The sequence below is a fragment of the Ciconia boyciana genome, chromosome 8, assembly GCF_034638445.1.
Source record: "Ciconia boyciana chromosome 8, ASM3463844v1, whole genome shotgun sequence".
Taxonomy (NCBI): domain Eukaryota; kingdom Metazoa; phylum Chordata; class Aves; order Ciconiiformes; family Ciconiidae; genus Ciconia; species Ciconia boyciana.
The window spans coordinates 48,175,402-48,194,151 of NC_132941.1; the positions used below are offsets into that span (position 1 = coordinate 48,175,402).

The 18,750-nt window shown below is 46.3% G+C and overlaps 1 protein-coding gene across 1 annotated transcript in view; it reads left to right on the forward strand.

Moving 5' to 3' along the window:
- The first annotated feature begins 14,516 nt into the window (after nt 1-14,516).
- TBC1D12 (TBC1 domain family member 12) overlaps nt 14,517-18,750 on the forward strand; it is a 49,320-nt gene continuing 45,086 nt past the window's right edge. Inside the window, 3 exon segments of the mRNA XM_072870304.1 lie at nt 14,517-15,251; nt 15,253-15,285; nt 15,287-16,290. Coding sequence (XP_072726405.1) covers nt 15,132-15,251; nt 15,253-15,285; nt 15,287-16,290 — 1,157 coding nt within the window. The 5' untranslated portion in view covers nt 14,517-15,131.

Genomic DNA, 18,750 nt, shown 5'->3' on the forward strand with positions numbered 1-18,750 from the left:
TAAGTCCTTTCTTATCCTCTGTCTGCTGTAGTTTACTATTCCTGAGGCTGTTTTCAGTAGTTAGTTTTGGAGCTGGACCCCAGAATTCAAAAGGACTGCACTTTGGCTTAGCTATTGCTGGGCATTCATCACTTAGCCACATTGGGGTTTTCGCAAATTGCTTTCCTGGTATTCAGAGGTACGCATCTGCTTGAATGTCTTAGTGGTTTCCTTAAGCAATAGCTAGTGCTAATGTAAGGATTCTGCCTCCTTCACTATTCCCTTATTTGAGTATTTTTATTAGTTTTGTCATTTTTATGGAAGCCTAACATTTCAGATATAATTAATGTGATTAGCATATGACTACTTGTCAGTTGCTTCAGTCGGCAACTAACCACCACCGAGCCACTCGCTCACCCTCCCCCCTGGTGGGGTGGGGGAGAGAACCGGAAGGGCAAAAGTGAGAAAACTCGTGGGCTGAGATAAGAACAGTTTAATAATTGGGGGGGGGGGAATAAATTGTAGTGAAAAGGAAAACAACAAGAGAGTGAGAGAGGAACAAAACCCAAGAAAAAACCCAAGTGATGCAACCGCTCACCACCTGCCGACAGATGCCCAGCCCATCCCTGACCAGCGATCGCTGCGCCCCGGCCAACTCCCCCCAGTTTCTATACTGAGCATGACGCCATATGGTATGGAATAGCCCTTTGGCCAGTTGGGGTCAGCTGTCCTGGCTGTGCCCCCTCCCAGCTTCTTGTGCAGCTGGCAGAGCAGGGGAAGCTGAAAAGTCCTTGACTGGTGTAAACACCACTTAGCAACAACTAAAACATCAGTGTGTTATCAACATTATCCTCATACTAAATCCAAACCACATCCAAATCCTCATACTAAATCCAAAGCACTATACCAGCTACCAGGAAGAAAATTAACTCTATCCCAGCTGAAACCAGGACAATACTCTAAATAATAGATACTGTAAATAACAAAAGAGTACAAGGTATATTTAAGTGATAAACTTTTTTTTTTTAAATAATAGGTAGATTTTTAAATTATTTTAAAAACTATAAGAATAAATATGTGAAGACTGAAGCAGTGTAGGAGGTCGAATGAACTGTCATTTGAATTACAACTTTAATGTGAACAGCGTGAAAGAGAAAACTAATTCAAAAGGGTTTGCTTTGCAAAGCAACGTTTTATAACTGTGCACTTAACCTGAGCTATCTTACTTCAAATTTCTATTTAATCTTTTCTGTTAGCGATAAATACACATAAAGAAATTTAACATTTCTAGACTTTTTCCTTCAAAAAGTCAAACAAATGAGTTCAGTATTGTGCCAAGAAACAAGTGAATACTTATTACTAAATAGAAAAATCATGTTCATATTTCACCACAGATAATGCTAAAAGGAATCTTTGTCCTTTAGTTTAGTCTGCTGGGTAAGGCTTAGTTTAAAGGCAAAATCCATCTTTTGAGCATCCTGCGTTGCATGTTTTCAATAGGTCACCTTTGGTGATGGCACTTTTCTGATCAGCTTTGGTAATTCAGCCCGTTCTCCAGCGAAGTTCTGTGTTGATATCACACTGATAAGCTCATCATATTGTTTTCTTTTATCAAGATGTTCTTCCTTCCATTATTCTCCGGAACTAGCATAAGTGAGTCTCTTGGTTTTTCCCCGTTCGGTGTTCTCAGTGCTTAGCTTTTATCAGCTCCCTCAGCTCCTCCCTCCCCAGCACAGTTCTAGTTAGCGGCTTCCACCAAAGAAGCTCAGATCAGAGAAGAGGGCTGGCAATTCATCATCCCTGGCTCACTGCCTTGGACCTTCCAGGGAAGGTGCCAGTGACTGAACACTAGTATTTTTCATTCAGCACCTTCAAAGGCAAATACCTTTGAGCGGGTACCCTTCCCAGCTCAGGCAGGGATGAAATGCCCAGTGTGACATTTAGGTACAGTCCAAAATCCAGAAGGTAAAGCCAGAAGCTTTAGTGCCCAGGCAGCCCTGGGACAGTGCTCTTGCCTATTCTGATCTTGAGCAGCATTCACGGGCAGCCATGAAGCACCCCTGTAAGGCAAAGCAGCATACAAGCTGAGTAGAGTAATGCTGGGGCTGAGCTGGCTCCTGACACAGCCCATAATCTAGGAGGCAGAAAGATGGTTTTAATGCAATCTTTGCCCTCTTACACATGAGCTGTATTTTTGAGTTGCACAGCACAAAAGCCAGTACTTTCTCTATTGAACAAAGCAGCATGTCCATGTATTTTATGACAGTGGCTGCCTTTTTCCAGAGAGGCAGGTCAGAGTAAAGAGCTTTTTCATTTTGCTTTCTAAACAAAAATGCAAAATACATTACATTGCTATAGTAATCAGTCCTTACATTATTTTAACCAGTGTTTAATCTAGATTAAAGTAATCAAGATAACAATAATGTGAAAAGCAGTCTATAATAAAGTGTTGACTATTTCAAAATGCCACCTCCGTATACTTTAGGATACAAATGCTTCATTGACTGTCATTGCATTTATAAAACAAGCTTTAAAATTAAGATTAAAAAATGCAATCCATCATATATTTCCAATAGAGGGCACACACAGCACTTTGCAGAATTAAAAAATTTTGAAATTCATTCTTACTAACTGATGTGGCAGGACTATTGCCAAATCATATTGAGATTCCTATAGAAATTAATAACTTGTGCTCCACTTCCAACAAAAGCTATCTGCTAAATTGGGAATGTATCTCTTCAGAATATGCAAATTTTAATTATTCAGAAAATCAATGTGAGTTTTCCTTACTTTTTTGCCTGTGTCCCCACAATGTGTAAACAGTTTTTTGACAGAAGATGTGTGATATTTTCAAAGGGTAGACTGCAAATGGATTTTCTGTCTATAAGGGACAGTGCTCAGCGCTCAGCATTAAGGGCAATTTAATCTCTACTCAAAATGATTTGACTTTAAAGAATTTCAGACAGCCACAGCATTGCTTTTTGTTTTGTTTTGTGTTCATTTATTTTTGAGATATAGTGAAACAGAGCCTGTCAGCAAGCTGGAAAGCTTTCTAGCACCCAGCAGATGTGACACATGATAGCCACTGAATTTTAGGGTTTCACAAGGACCATTTCAACCTCTCGTCTTGTTAAAAGCCTGCATGCAGCCACTATTGGAACTGGTTGGACTACATGGTCAGACAACACAGAGATGATGCACAATTGTTTCTGTCCTGAAGAGATGACCATGCCACTGCCACCAGTAAGGCCTGGTGCTTGGATAAGCTGGGTCTGAGGAATTACAACAATTAGGTATACAGAATGTAAGCAAGACAGAAGTGATGCCAGGTGGCAGATAAAAGCCTTTTGAAGGCTTCACAACCCTATCTTCACTCTTTGTTCTTTGAAGATCCCACATCCCTACAATCTATCCAACCTGTATTTTAGAACAATCTTTGGATTCCTCTCCAACACTCATTTGACAGCACAAACTTTCTATTATCTAAGCTAGGTTATTAGCCCATACTGGCAAGCAACGGCAAGCCTAATTTACCCACTTACTGCAAGCTCATGGCTGGACTACAGCATTTAAAGTAACTGGGTGTTGATGTTCAAGGACACTTACAGACATGTGGGCACAACAGGTAAGGTCTCCACAGCCTACACTGGCTACTTTGGAAATTGATTCAGATTCAAGTTATTGTTCTTTATCTTCAAGGCTTTCCCAGACTTCATGCTGGTAAAGGCCATATAAAATGTTCACAGTAAAGGTCATGGTTAATAACTACTTGGGAACTGTCCCTGGTCAGAAAAAAATCCATCCTGCAGGAGTCACTTGATTGCAATCTTTGCCCCAGAAGTTCCAGCACCTCACACACCTTGCCACCTAGTGCTCCATGTTTCTTCTCTAGCAAAAGCTGAGCAAATTTGTGTTCGAATATAAACCAAATAAACAAAAATCCTTGTCTGTAGTATGTGCTTCTTTCCCTGTGGTAGAACATGACAAATATTAGTTGCACTGGCTACATCTTGATTGCATGACAGGTACTTCCCATGAGATGCTCCAACCATTCAAACTGGGGACAGGTCCCTTTCAGTCTTTCCTTGGCTTTCCTTCTCTGGAAACCATTGCATGGAGAAGTGGAGGCATGATGTACAATTAGCTCTTAACATCAAGTCAGGATAAAATGAGTTATACCCCTGGAACTGAGAAATGAGAAGTGTTCCACTGTCCCACAATTCAGACACAGCCATTATCTAATGGCTGCGCTTATAGCTATTACTTAGTGCAGTGATGGACTGGGACACTGCAGTGATGAGCATAGCATAAAAAACCGTATAGAATAACTCAGCAACACAACCTTTCAGAGCTGTCTGGAAAATAGCTCAGGATATCTGTAGGATGCAACACCACATAACTAGAAGGTGATATTTCTGCATAGTAAATACACGCCTCATATTTTTTTTTCTCATTTTCCTCATTCCTCATTCCTATCCATCCATAGTGCCAAATGGTGCATGTTGGTTTTTATAAATAGTCAAACATTTCTTAGTAAATATACTTAACAAATGGCCTTAATAATACACTTAAGAAGTTTCTCCCCTTTTGCACTGCCTGTGATTAGCCCCAGTCGTACCGGCTGTGCCTGGCTGCAGCATTTCCTAAGGGACTGTCTCCCAGTTTAGCACAGAGCAGTAAATTGAACCTTACCCTTTCCAACCACTCCCTGTTATTCTGTTTGCCCAAGATAAGGGAGACCTGTTCTTTTAAGGATAAACCTTTCTTTACTACTATTTAGGACCTAGTTCAGCATTCACAAGCAGCAGTTTGTAATCCGAGGTAGGCAGCTTCTGCTTCCAGCTATTTATTCATGTGTCCGTATCACCCAGCTTTATGTGCTGTGAAACCAGCAGAACTGCTAGGGCTGTAAAGTAACAAGGAAAAAAAATTAAGTTACTTTTCAGCCATACGACTTTCTCAGGCTGATTCATTGCATTGCCACACAAACAGCTGAGATGGCATAACAGCAGGCGGGATTAGAAAGGTGAATGCATGAGCAGGAGCTGCGACAGAGGAAGGTCGGTTCACACAAACGTTGTCACTGAAAAATTGTTCACTCATTCTACCATTTGCTCTTGTACACCCTGTGACAATTTCTTCAACTTTCTATGAAAGGTATGAAAGCTTCTATGCTGGTCATAACTCAAGAAAATAATTTATAATAAAATTAAATTAAAAGATTTAATCTGCAAGTAGTCCTAAGCCCAGTTCAGGTCTCACTGAATTCAGGAGGAAAGACTCCTTCAAGTTTCATCTGTTTTTCTTAGTGGACTTCTCTTGTCACTAAATTTAGTCGACAGAATTCCAGACTGCCCCGGACCTGATGCTCAGTCTCGGCAGCATTTTACAGTCATGCTGTGGATATATATATACACAGCACCTGTAGGTTCAGGGCAGCATAATATCAGATCAATTAGATTATTCCTAAATATTTGATATGAACTTAGCTTACGAAACAAAGAGAACACGTTTGGAGAATGCAGAGTCCTGTTCTCATAGCACCCAGTGTGAAGTACAACACTTTTTTTTCTTTAATTTTAATTTAATAATACAAATCCAATATGACCTAGCAAAAAATTAAAAGGAAAAATCCCAAGAATCCTTTTTTTTTTTGCTGCTTATATTTTATCAGCCATAGAAGTGATTTTATTAGTATTAGTGACACAATAAGCAAATAGAGCACAAGACTGAGACAGGAATTTTTGATAAGGTTATAATCACCATGGGGGAGGACTAATATCTTTATCAACTACATATTAGCTTTAGAAAAGTAAACAAAAAACTTATAAAACACTCTCATTGCATGTTACAATAAATGTTGGTAGGAAAAGTACAAAGTAGAGTCTATGTAGTTGAATGAGCTCCCACAAAAATATTTGCTGCTGTAGGCTAAGGACCATGCTGATATCCTGCCTGAAAATAGGAAAGGATTGAGGCTGAATATAAGTGATTCAAAATGGGTCAAATTAGTGGATGAAATAAGTAAAGGAAGAATTGTTGTTGGTCCTAAAAAAAACCCCAAACAAACCCAAAAGGGTTAGCTGGAGAATAACTGGCCAAAATATTCTCAGGGAAGGGAGAAAAGCGCTCAGATCTCTGCTTCATTACAGTGACTTCCCTTTCATGTCATCCCCAAAATATGCCTCCACTAACAACACAGGGTTACTGCCTGAGTGAGCGAGGATCCCAGGCTGAGGAATGTGAGATCCTGTGCTGCCTGTTTACCCTCATCTCTTCCTTTTCTTCTGGTTCATCTGTGTCCGCTCTCTGCCAGCTTGCACCTATTCCTTCGGTGGACCTCAAAGGGCGGATTTGCACAAAAAGAAAGAGAAAACTTGCAGTCTCTGTGAAAACAGCCTGAGGTTTCTGGCATGCGGATGGACAGAGCCTGTGGATTAGGCGTCTAAGTCATTAGCTGAATAGAAAGAGGAAAATAAAAGCCTTTTGGATCCTAGCAGAAGCAGATAATTTTTTTTTCCATTTCTCTCTTCTATTCTGTTAAGAATTGGTGTAATTACATTTCTGTTTTGGATGTGGCAATAAATACATCTATTTGTTTTTATCTTAACCTGGTTTCAGGATGAGTGATTTCTAGGTAACTCTCTGTTCCTATGGATTTGCTGACATTGAAACCAGGAATATTGGGATATGCTAGCAGTCTCTAGCTTTTCAGTATCTTGATGGTGATAGCCAGAGGGTATCAGAAAAAGTCTGTATATAGGCATGCCATTACGTAGGCTAGTCTGGAAGTGGGCAACATGGAGGTTACACGGAAGGAGAGCCTTCCAGTGACTGTCAATAACCTGGAAAGCCTTCTAGCCCCTAGCAGAGCAATGGCAAATACAGCTTACCCCACTGCAGTGCTCAGGGGGGTTTTGGCACTCAAGCAGGTTTGAACCACAGCAAGCATAAGCCTACCCAAGCAAAGCACCACAGCCTGAATTATCTTAATACAGGTATACAGCATGTTTGATCCACAAGCAGTGTAGTTTAATTCTAGGACTGCAGCACAGCTGGGAGTGCGCTAAGAAGCTTGCAGTGTGAAGGAGTCTGACAAACGTCATGTCTTTGAACATCTTAATTAATTGTTAGTTATACTCTGCGATGAGATCTTGTCCAGAAGGCATTGTATTAAAAGTGCAAACTGCTATTAGTGGGGTCCAAAGGTGTTCTTGCCAAAGTAGCATTTCCAAAGAAATGAGAGCCTCTGGAGTGAACTGCCAAAGAGCACAACCATGTTGCAAATGGAAGAACATCTGAGGTTTTGGGAGCCCTAGGGTACAGTTCTTCCTATATATTGATTTGAGGAAGCCATTCTTAATTACAGAAGTAATGAAATAGCACAGGGAAACCACCAGCTACATATTGGTTACGTGTAACTGTTAAATGTGTATTTCAGTTATCAGCATTGGTTGGCACAAGAGGTAAACTAGTATCTGTGGCCTTGCTAGTTGTTCTTTTGAAAAGGAGAACCTAGTGATGGCCATTGGCTTATTTTTTGTACAGTTTGTTGATTTTTTTTAACAGAGTAGTGTTGTTTCTCAGCACTTGGGAACAAATTATAAATTGACAGTTTCCTCATTCATAACTGTCATGGCTTAGCTTCAGTCAGCAACTAAGCACCACCCAGCCGCTCGCTCACCCTCCCCCCCCGGTGGGATGGGGGAGAGAATTGGAAGAGCAAAAGTAAGAAAACTTGTGGGTTGAAATAAGAACAGTTTAATAATTGGAAAAAATATAACAACAACAACAACAACAATAATACAAATAATAATAATAATAGTAATGAAAAGGAAAACAACAAAAGAGTGAGAGAGGAACAAAACCCAAGAAAAAACCCAAGTGATGCAACCGCTCACCACCTGCCGACAGATGCCCAGCCCGTCCCTGAGCAGCGATCGCTGCGCCCCGGCCAACTCCCCCCAGTTTCTATACTGAGCATGACGCCATACGGTATGGAATAGCCCTTTGGCCAGTTGGGGTCAGCTGTCCTGGCTGTGCCCCCTCCCAGCTTCTTGTGTGCCTGGCAGAGCAGGGGAAGCTGAAATGTCCTTGACCTCTGTAAACACCACTTAGCAACAACTAAAACATCAGTGTGTTATCAACATTATCCTCATACTAAATCCAAACCACAGCACTATATTAGCTACTAGGAAGAAAATTAACTCCATCCTAGCTGAAACCAGGACAATAATTTCCAGAACTGCAGAGTGTCTGATTCATGAGCTGCAGATGGGAATTGGAGATGACAATTTACATAAGAACATAAGAAAAGTAATTCCTGTCAGACTAAGGGTCTGTTTAGCCCAGTATCCTGCCTCTAAACCAGAGGCTGGGGCTCTCTTACTACTGCTAGGAAAATGTTTGAGCCTCCCTGACAGCCCAAGCAGCTGTACAAGCTCTGTCTCAGTGGCCTCAACTTTGAAATGATGGATGAGAGCCCCTGAAACCACTCTGAGCAGTTGCACACTCTGACTGACTGAACCTTGCTGGATCTCTCAGCCAAGCACTTTCCCCTTGAACCCCTGTAAATGTTTTGCAACCATAGCATCTAGCCCCAAAACTTCCCCTCTCACTCCTTCCTAGGAGAATGCCTCTTGCTTGTGTGTTGCCTGTGCACTCCTTCTGTAGACAGCACAGGTGGCCTTGTGAGATTGATTTCAAGTGAGCTAACCTGCCCTTTAGAGAATTTCTCTCTCCATTGCCTATAGAGGAGACCTGTAAAAATGTTTAGAAATAGGGAGGATGGGTCTGGGCCTTCGATTCTCCATCTCTTGGCCTCTGTACTGAGGTTCCCTGAAGTCCCTGCACAGCAGCCATATGTAAAAGTAAGTGTTTCTCACCACTCTGTAGGAAATTAGTGACACAGAAGCAGATCACCTGTCTCCTCAAATCATTTGCTATTCTTTTCCTTGCAGAAACATAAATAAAGGAGAGAGGAAAGCTGGCTGGAGCTTAGGCCACTATATCTACCATGGTAGATAGCCCTGGCCAAAACTGTCTTGTAATGATCCTGGAGTCAATAGGAACATTCTCTTTGCTTCTCACCACCAGACCTGTTATATAAAGAAAATTATTTTTAACAATTTCAGGCTTAGCATTTTCAGTAGCCCTTCTGATGTTAAAATTTACTGCTTTATTAGGTTTTGTGTGCAGGCATTCAAAATACAAAGCTGCATGATCTTCTTGATGGCAAAGTGCTAGTGATAAGAAAAGACTTAGGTGTTTACTTCTTAGATCAGTTTTCTCAAGTCATATTCAATATCAGAGCTGGCTGGCATTTGCATTGGGATAATTAATGCTAGGGCTAGTCCAAAAAATCTCAGATATCTGGCCCTGAAGAGGAAAGATGATTCCTGGTTTATGGCAAAGGCATGCTCTTGAAGAGACTACCAGCATTTGACGAGCAGTCTTGGTAAACATAGAGCGTTACTGCAAACTAAGAATGTTTATGGAAATATTAGTTTGCAGGCTTTGTGATCTAAATTCACTGTGCTAAAATGATGGTCAAAAGAGTTGTAGTCACAGCCCTTTTTTTGTTTTTGTGGTAGAGATCAGTCCTGACAGACCTTTGAACTTAACTACTAGATACTTTTGCTCAAGGTGTTCAACATCGGAGGTTTTTAAAATTTCATACTAGACCTGAGCCCCCATGCAGACGTCAGTTTGGTGACGTCTACATTCTGCATTTCAGCAACAGGTTCTTGTTCCTGAATGAATGCCTTACGATTTTTCTCAGTACTGCCAGTAGCATTGCGTGAGTCTAGTTCTGCAAGGACCACACACCAAAGTATGCAGAGTTCACAACCATGTTTTTTTTAGCACTGCTCACAGTATACCTTGTCATAAATGTTTGCAAGATTAGATCCTTTGCCTGTGTTCACAGCCTCCTTGAAAACAATTGCCTGGCTTATGTTATTGCTGAATATTCCTTATGCTTTAAGCTTCGGAGTAAAAAATGGTCTGCATCACTAAAATTCATAACTGGATGGGGCAACACACATCAAAATGGAAACCAGAGCTGAAACTAATGACTTAGAATTGTGCTAATTATATGAGAGATGTGTGACATTTCCTAAGTGTTCAGACCTTTGAAAGGGTGCAGTTATAGACGGGGGCTATTCCTAACGAGGGACAGTATTGAAAGGTCAGCTGTCAAAACCAGTCAAGGATGTAGACAGGTCTAGTTCTCTGGTGCTGGTGCCTTTAATAACCAAGAAGGCTGCCTCTCTCAGGCATCGAGTCTGGGTCACCATAGCACACTATAAACCGCTGGAACACGCGGCAGCGTTGTAGTTCTTGCAAACCTTATGTAAGGAGTATTGAAAAGCCTTACATTGTTCCTTACATGATATTTTAATTGTAAACTCCTTGGAGCAAAGTCTATTTATTTGTACACTGTCTCAGTGAGGACTTGTTTAGCTGAAAGTCGTACATGCTGCTTATAACATAAAATAATGAATCCAGTGATTATTGCTTCCTTTCTCTTTCAATGAGTAACAGTGAGAACAAACTAGCCAGATTCCTCTCACTTAGCTCCTGTTTCATATCTATTCTCTTGCTACCACCCCAAAACTGGCATAGCATTCAGAGCTGACAGCCTTCTAAGGTAGAAAAGATACTGCTGTCTTCTTTCTGACATCCAGCATGCCTGGACTATCTTCTCCATAGCTGAGATATTTTATAAATTGAGCTAGAGGCTTTGTTACTGCAGAAAAGTTTTTAGCAAAAGAAAAAGAACTCAGCTTCACGTTTATGTAACGTGACTCACTCTTTCTTCACAGAATCTTATTTGGTAAAGTTGCCTCCTTCATAAGGGTCACCTTAGAGAGCCAGGAGCACAAAGGATCTTATTACATGCAAATTGCCCTAATCGGTTTGAGGACAATACAAAATCACTGCCTAATAAGTTATTCACAATATTCAACTAAGCAGCTATTTTCTTTTCACTAATAAATTATGCTGTTTCTCATGTGAATATGTCTAAAACACTGGATACTAAGGATCTCACTACCAGATCAAAACTACAGTATAAATAATGTCATTTTTAAGAGTGTCAGGCAACAGCACAGTTACTATATGGTGTGGTTAGGGTAGAATCCCGTGTTGTAATTTCTTCAATGTCAAGGCAAAGATAAGAGGTTCCCACTCTGGCCACTCATTCCCAACCTCCAGCCACAGTTTAACTCTCTTTCATTTGTGATTATTCAATTGTGTGTGTGGCCTTACCCTAAAATGAATCAGTGAAATGATGTGGGATTTTGATTTTCTGAACCAGATGATTTCACAGATCTGCTGTAATAATTGTAACATGGGACTGCACTCTCGCAAGGCTCAAAATGTGTTGTTTAGTCCCTATCTGCTCTTCAGTCCCCACTTCTTCCCTGTAGATTGCTGATAACTCTCTACAGACTCCAGATTACCTGCTCATCCTTGGTCATCCAAATGAGAATGACCTTCTAAGATGAAACTAGTTGCCCAGGGGAGCATGCACTTTTCTGTGAATTATTGCCTTGACTTTCAGATACTTGGCTCAAAGCTGTTTCATTATCTGCTATGTGCGAACTGTGTAATACATATCCCTGCTAATCACATCTTTAATTCTTTAGTTCATTGAGGTATTCCTCAGGGTTGAGCATTTCTGGAAAATACAATACAGAGCGTTGCAATCTTCATTCAGCTCTGAAGTCTATCGTACAGGAGTGATTTAAAATCCAAAATATTATTTGGAAATCTGTTTATTTAAAAAAAATATATATATAAGATTAATCTGCCTGTCTAGAAAGTCCTAGAGGTGGAAATCAATGCAAATGCAGTGAATCGAGTGGTTTTATTTTGTAGAAAACAACCTGCTATCCTTTGGAATCCCTGGCATAATTACCAACTATCCCAGCTGCACTGACTGAAATAAATTCACCATAATCCAATGTTGTGTTACAATCTCAGCGCCAGTCTTCATTTTGCTTAGCCTGTTTAACATCTGGTACTGTTTTGCAGGTTCTGCATTAATTAAATCATAGGAGTCTATTCAAGAGTGACATTGCCATACAGCCTCCCAGGTAAACAGTGAACACTTTGTGAAAATGAGCACAAACACTCTATGGATTTCTGAGTGTTTCCTTAAGCCTAAAATCCTCACCAGTAAAGGCAGATATATCTCTCATTTTGTCCTGGTGCAGAATGAGCTCCTGGATAATCTATGGATTCACATTGCATCCACCCCTTCCTTACTTGCAAGGCATAGAGTGCTGCTGTGTTTCCACAACAATTCACTTCATATCACATTATCGAGGGTAACAATGACTATGTAGATGTTAAGTGAAACCACTGTTGATCCCTTCTTACAGTGTATGAAGTCACCAATTTAAGATGGGTAGAACAATACCAAGACTCTTCTTTGTAATTACTTTTGAAGACACAATATCTGCCCTCCCTGTGGCTGCTGACTACTCAAGTGCTCTTTGGGATGTTCTGCTTGCTGCATCAGTTTAACTAAAATACAACAGAAGTGCAAGGTGGATGGATGAGCCATCTGCCCAGACCCATAGTCTGAAAGAGGATCCATGGCATATGCTGCACATAAGTTGCCGCACATTAAGTTGCATAGTCTCCTTGCACAGAGAGCCTCTATAGCACCCAGGATGTATGTTCACTCAGCAGGCACGGTGATCAGACTCCACGTGTTTTGAGATGACCCGGATCACAGTGGAGAGCAGAAAACCTACCATCTTAGTTACAGCAAAAAGCTTAATTAAAAAGCTGTAGTTAACCAAAAAGCTTAATTAGTTCATCTTTGCTAACGGTTTGTTTTGACCAAAGTAGCCTACAAAGTGCTCCCACAAGCAGTACAGCTAGCATATCCAAAGGATAGGTAATGCTGGCAATCTTTACTGGGCATTTTTGCAAGCAGCTGAGGCCAATGGTCCTTTACCTGGCACAGCTGTAGCTGGATGAGGCCGCACGCCTGCTATCAAGATAGGCAAGGCAAAAAAAAACAAAATCAGATTTGTTTCTTCTCCAGCCTCCGAGATCCCAAGTATTTGCCAGGTACGCAAGTCAAAAGGGGAGAGACCAGACTTGTTTTTTACATGTAGAACACCCAGCGTTGCACATCTGGCCTCAGAAGTAGTTACAAGATGACAAGAAGGGAAAAAAAAATCACAAACTTCATTTTTTTGTTTATTTCTTTACTAAAGCAAAGCCCAGAAGGCTTTATATTGCAAAGTCCTAACAAGAAGCCATAACACAATGAAATGCATCAACTTTTTATCTGGATGAAGATTCCCAGGTTAAACCTTTCTGTCTAAAATGCTCAAAATTTTTAAGAAAAAAAACATTAAAAGAGCACGGCTGTTCCTTCTCCATTTCCATGCGGTGGGTGAGGCCTCTCTCTGGGCATGCCCCGCTTGCCTGCCTTTAAAAGCAAGGACCGCCACAATGCTGCAGGACCTCTGAAGGTGGAGTTATGAAATGGAGGACTCCTCTGGCCAAGGATTTCCAAGAGAATGGTACTTCCCTTGTTACCAGCTGTGAGTATTTACTGAAGGAATACAAAAGTAATCTGTTGGGTTGAGGTGCTACCTTTGGTGCTTGCTTAGGATGAGTGGTAGCCTACTAGACCTTGCATGGGGCCTATGTTATTACTGCTGCTCTGGGGACTTGAAGTCCCTTTGCCCTTTTGCCTGTGACTTTTTTGTGACTTGCTTCCTCCCTGGGCAGAGGGGACTGTAGTAACTTGTTTTTTTCCTCTGAGAGATGCGGTAGGAAACACGGGTGCTGGCACCTGCCTTCCTACACGCCCCCCATCCGCCTCCCCAGTGTTAACCTGAGGAGTTTTGAGATCCCATCACTGCTCTGGAAAGGATTCACCCCATGATTTCAGAGTGCCCATCCTACTTCTCTTTTCTCCCTCTCCTGTTCCCCCCAAAAGCTCAAGTACGTCCTGTCTCCTCAAAAAAGAGCCACGGGCGGGCCCGGGCGCTGCCCTGCCCGTCCCGTTCCCCGCGCCCGCTGATGCCGCCGTTGGACAGGAGGCGGCTCCGCGGCGGGGGCGGCCGCGCCGTGCCGTGCCCTTGCCCTGGCCGGCCCGAGGGCTCCGCACTTGCGATGCACCCGGCTCCTCCCCCCCGCCACGGCCGCCTCTCCCCTTCCCCCACAGGCCGAGGCGCGGCCGCGGGACCGCCTGCCCCGTGCCCCGCCTGAGGCGCCGCGGCCCCTTCCCGCCCCGGCCCCGCTCTGCGGCGCCGCGCTCGCCTCCGCCCCCGCGGGGAGACCGGTGCCGGGTCTCCGTGGGTGCTCCGCCGTCCTCCTCAAAGCCCGCCCCGCTCCGAAGCCCGGGATTGTGCTTCCCGGGCCGTGCCGCCGCCGCCGCAGCCCCCCCGGGCGCCCGCCGGTCTCCGCGCAGCCCTGTCTATGCGACGCTGCCGCCTTCCCCGTCCCGCCTCGCCTCCCGTAAGCGCACCTTAACCTATGGTACCAGGCGTCCCTCGCAACGCCCTCGCTGCAGTTAAACGTCTTTTTATTATCGTTATTCCGTCACAAAAAGGAAAAAAGGCCAACAGTGAAACTACTGAACGCCCTGCGGGTCTCCTCCGTAAGCCCCGGCGTCCTCTGCCGCGGCCGCCGGCCCGGGGCTGCGGGGTGGGGTGCGGTGCCCGTGCGCGGCCCTGCGGGGCAGGACGCTGGGGTGGGCTGTGGCTGCGCGGGGCGGGGCAGGGCAAGGTGACCGCGGGGCGCGTCTGTGCGGTGCGGGCGCCCGGCTACCGGCCCTCGGCGCGGGTGGCAGCGGCGCGCCCGAAGGCTGCGGGGGCGCTGGGGCAGCCGGAGGGCTCTGCAGACTTGTCCAGTCCCCGCAGGAGCGGGCAGGCGGCGAGGCCCGGAGCGCTGGCTCAGGCGGTGGGTGTCTGGGTGTCAGCTCGGCTGCGGGGGAGGGAGGAGGACGCCGGCAGCTGGGCTGCGCTTTTCCGTGGCAGAGAGGGGCGCGGCACGCCGGCGGAATGCGGTAGCGGCTGCGCGCGGCGAGCCTTTAGCTGGAATACGGTAGCGGGGAGGGGGGAGCGGCCTCCGCGGCACCTCTCTGGCGGGGAAGATCCTGTCTCGTTGGCATCTCTATGGTCCCGGATGCGGTCGCGCCGGGGAGGGCGGGCGCGCTCTTCCTGCCCGGCCTCTCGATGGTGACGTTCCGGGGGGAAGGGCCGGCGCCGCGCGCCTGCGTGAGCCGGGCCCGCCGCCCCCCCGCCCAGGCCGCGCTCCGAGGCGGTGAGCGGCGCCGGCTGCCAGCGCTCGCGGCGCCGCCGGTGCGGAGGAACGCGCGCGCCCCGCCCCCCTCGGCCCCCGCCGCGCCGGGGGGGCCGCGCCCCCGCCCCGCTGCGCCGCTGGCATCCCCGGGGCGCCGCGGCGGCAAATGGTGGGGCCGGACGATGCCGGAGCTCCGGGCAGCGCAGCCGTGCTTCCCGCGGGCCGGCAGGAGGCGGCGGAGGCGGCGGCGGAGGAGGAGGAGGAGGAGGACGGGGAGCGGGATGGGAGCCGGGGCTTGAGCCGGAGGAGCGGCGGGCCGGGGCAGGAGCGGCTGCTGCAGCGGTACCTGGCGGCGCTCGGCCCCGCCGCCGCGGCGGCGGCGGCGGGTGGGAAGCGCTGCCCGGAGAAGCCCGCCAACGGGGCCGCCTACGCCGTGGGCCCCCGCGGGAGGATGACCAACGGGGACGTCGGCTTCCTGCTGCTGCCGCCGCCGGAGGAGCCGCCGCCGTCGCCGCCCCCTCGGGCAGGACGGGCCGAGCCGGGGCGGGATGAGCCGGCCCCGGGGCCGGCGGAGGAGGAAGCGAAGCTGCAGAACGGGGGCTTCCTCCCCTGCCCGCCCGGCCCGGGGGGCGGCGGCGGCGGCGTCCCCGCGGGAACCGCCTTGGAAGAGCCGCTGAGGAGCTGCCAGCTGCGGAGCGAGGCGGAGCGGCGCGGGGGGGCGGCGGCGGCCGGCAGCCCCCCGCCGCCCCTCGGCCCGGGGGGCGACGCCGGCAGCCAGGCGCAGGCCGCCCCCGGCGTGCGGACCTCCCGGGGCCGGGCGGAGCCCGCCGCCCTGCCGCCGGCGCCCCTCGGCTTCACGGACGTGAACCTGAACTCCCGCAACACCTACGAGGTGAGCCGCCGCCGCAGCGCCCCGGAGCACCTGCCCCACGGAGGGACGGCGCCCGCGGCCCCGGCGCCGCCGCAGGAGCCGGCGGAGAGGGCCCGGCGGGCGGGCATCGCCGGCAGCAGCTTGGCCGAGTTCTTCACCAGGTAAAGGAGCGGGCGGCGGCGGGGCCGGTATCGGCGCCCCCGGCAGCTCCCGGCCTTGAGCCTGGCGGGGGGATGCCCCGCGGGGCGCGGCAAGCTGGGCGCGCCGGAGGCGGGGGTTAAGGTCTGCCGGGCCGGCTGACGGGGGGTGGTGGGGTTGTGAGAAGGACCGTGTCTCGGCGTCAGCAGTGGCTTGCTGCCGGTGAGACGATGAGCGCTTCCGACCGCGACGGGATCTCTTGCCACCAAGTAAATACTGCTGCAGCAAGAAAGAGGCTTTGCGTTGGACCTGAGGGTAAGATGATAACGATACTTCTGCTGCTGCAAGCGACCTGGACTTCAAACTGGAATTTGCTTCCTGTGCCAGATCATTTTACTTGTCTGAATGAACACGGTGGTACTGACTAAACTGCTTGGGGAATAAGGTGAAAATCGTTGGTATTGGAAGCTACTTTTGGGTGATTCTGAGAATCCTCGTGGAAGTTGCAAAGGCTCATAAAGCTTTTGCTACTTGTTGACAGCGTAGATACAGTTTACTTATTTATTCCAACGTGTGGTGCGGAAAGCTTCAAGGACTAGGCTTTGTGCTCAAATTAATTGGGTTTCTGTTAAGTTTCTAGCATAAAACCAAAAACTTCAGGACGTCCAGCATCGTTACCTGTGGGCTCTGCAGCATTGCTCACCCTTTAACATACTACACAGGAGATGCATCTTGCCTGTAACAGTTTATAGCATACTCTATATTACTTTTATTATGTTTGAAGAGGGGAGCTAAATATCCAAATTTTTAACAGTTTTTATTCTCCAGAACCCCACGGTTCTAGTTATTGGGTGACAGTCACTCTGATAGCACAGTGGGTCTCTAAGTGTTTTGAGAAGACAGAATAAGATTGACTCTATTAACTGAAAAATTGATATAAAAGAAGAGAGGTTTGATCTCATGGCAGGATCCCAAATTGAGAAACAGGCTCTTCCTGCCAACCCTCGGGAAAGGGAGAGATGGATTCCTGCCTGAGGGTAAGGATAGTGGCAGTTGCAGGGTAAGTTTGGTGTCTCTACTTTGTTTCAAGGATGGGTAGAGAGATGTCCCTCTATTCCCACTATTTCCTAGTAGTTGTCTTCCCTCCCACACCTTCCCCCCCCCCCATGTTACGTGCACTGCAGTATATTACTTTCCCTTTGCCTCATTACTTGAACACTTTGACCAGTAACAGTACTTGCTGCTTTTTGCCCCAAAGCAATAGCTTAGTGAAATTCTGGAGAATTTTCCTCATAGAAAAGACTGAACTTGGTGTGGAGTAGAAGTTGTTGTTGATACATGGTGACGTTTGCTGTTTTCAGTGAAGGCTTGGATAATACATGGAAAAAATTAATTGCTTCTATCCTGGCAAAAGCTACAGTGTTGACACCCCAGTGAAAAAAAGGATTTGTCAGAGAGTCAGTTTCATAGCCCCTGCCTGGCCCAGCTGGCTATGCCTCTTGTGCATTTTGCCTGGTGAGCAATACTGGCTTCAGAGACTTTACCTTCAGCTCTGCCTATACGTTCATAAAAGTGTCTTAGTTACAGCTGATTTCATCTGAGCAGCCCAAATGAAATCTACTAATAAAAACCACTTTTACTGATTTTTTAAAAACAATCTAGACTTCTCTTCCTTGATAGATTTGTCTCTAGATACAGTAACACTAGAGTTTATAGTCTCCGTTGCTGAGAAAAGTGGCAATAAAACTTTCTTTTCATCATTTTTGAGTAGTTAGTTCTTGTCTTCTGAACTATCTCCCATACTTTAAAAGCTTAGACTTCTCACTTTCTTAAACTGCTCGGATTCATTCAAAGCTGACAGTCGCCATTGTGAGTGGATTTCTCTCCGGTTCTTTGAAAGAGAAATCCCTTGGCTCTCAGTAATGAGGACTCAAACTGTTAAAAACTGTCCTGTGATGGAATGTTGGTAGCAACTATACCTCCTTGTGAAGCTTCTCAGCAGATGGTTGCTTGTATTTTTGAATGAGCACAGAGCCATAAATGATGTTGCTCCTTAAAGTTTAAGTTGTACCGGGTGGCCGTATTCTATCAAAAGTACTTGCGAAGAGAGGACGACTCATTTGTGTTTTGCTGGAATGTGTACCTGCTCCCACAGTGTACAAGAAAAGGTACTGGATGTACTAAACACGGGTAGTTAGCAGTCTGGAGCATTTTATATAGGATGTTTCGCATTTGTAATGTTCTTCGTCTAGTTTACAAAGTGTCGAAAATTTGGTAGCTCCCATTGTTTTTTCTAGTCGTCATAATTATATGGAAATTCTTTTAAAAGGAAGACATTTCTTGCTGTTATTTAAAAACTGAGAGAAGGCAAGGGGGAAGTCCCACTGCCTTCAGTGTGAAAGCTTCATTGTTGTGATTGCCCAGTCAGACAAACCGTTCGGTCATGGCAGATCTGGGTTAGGAGGCTGCTGTTTCCAGCTGCT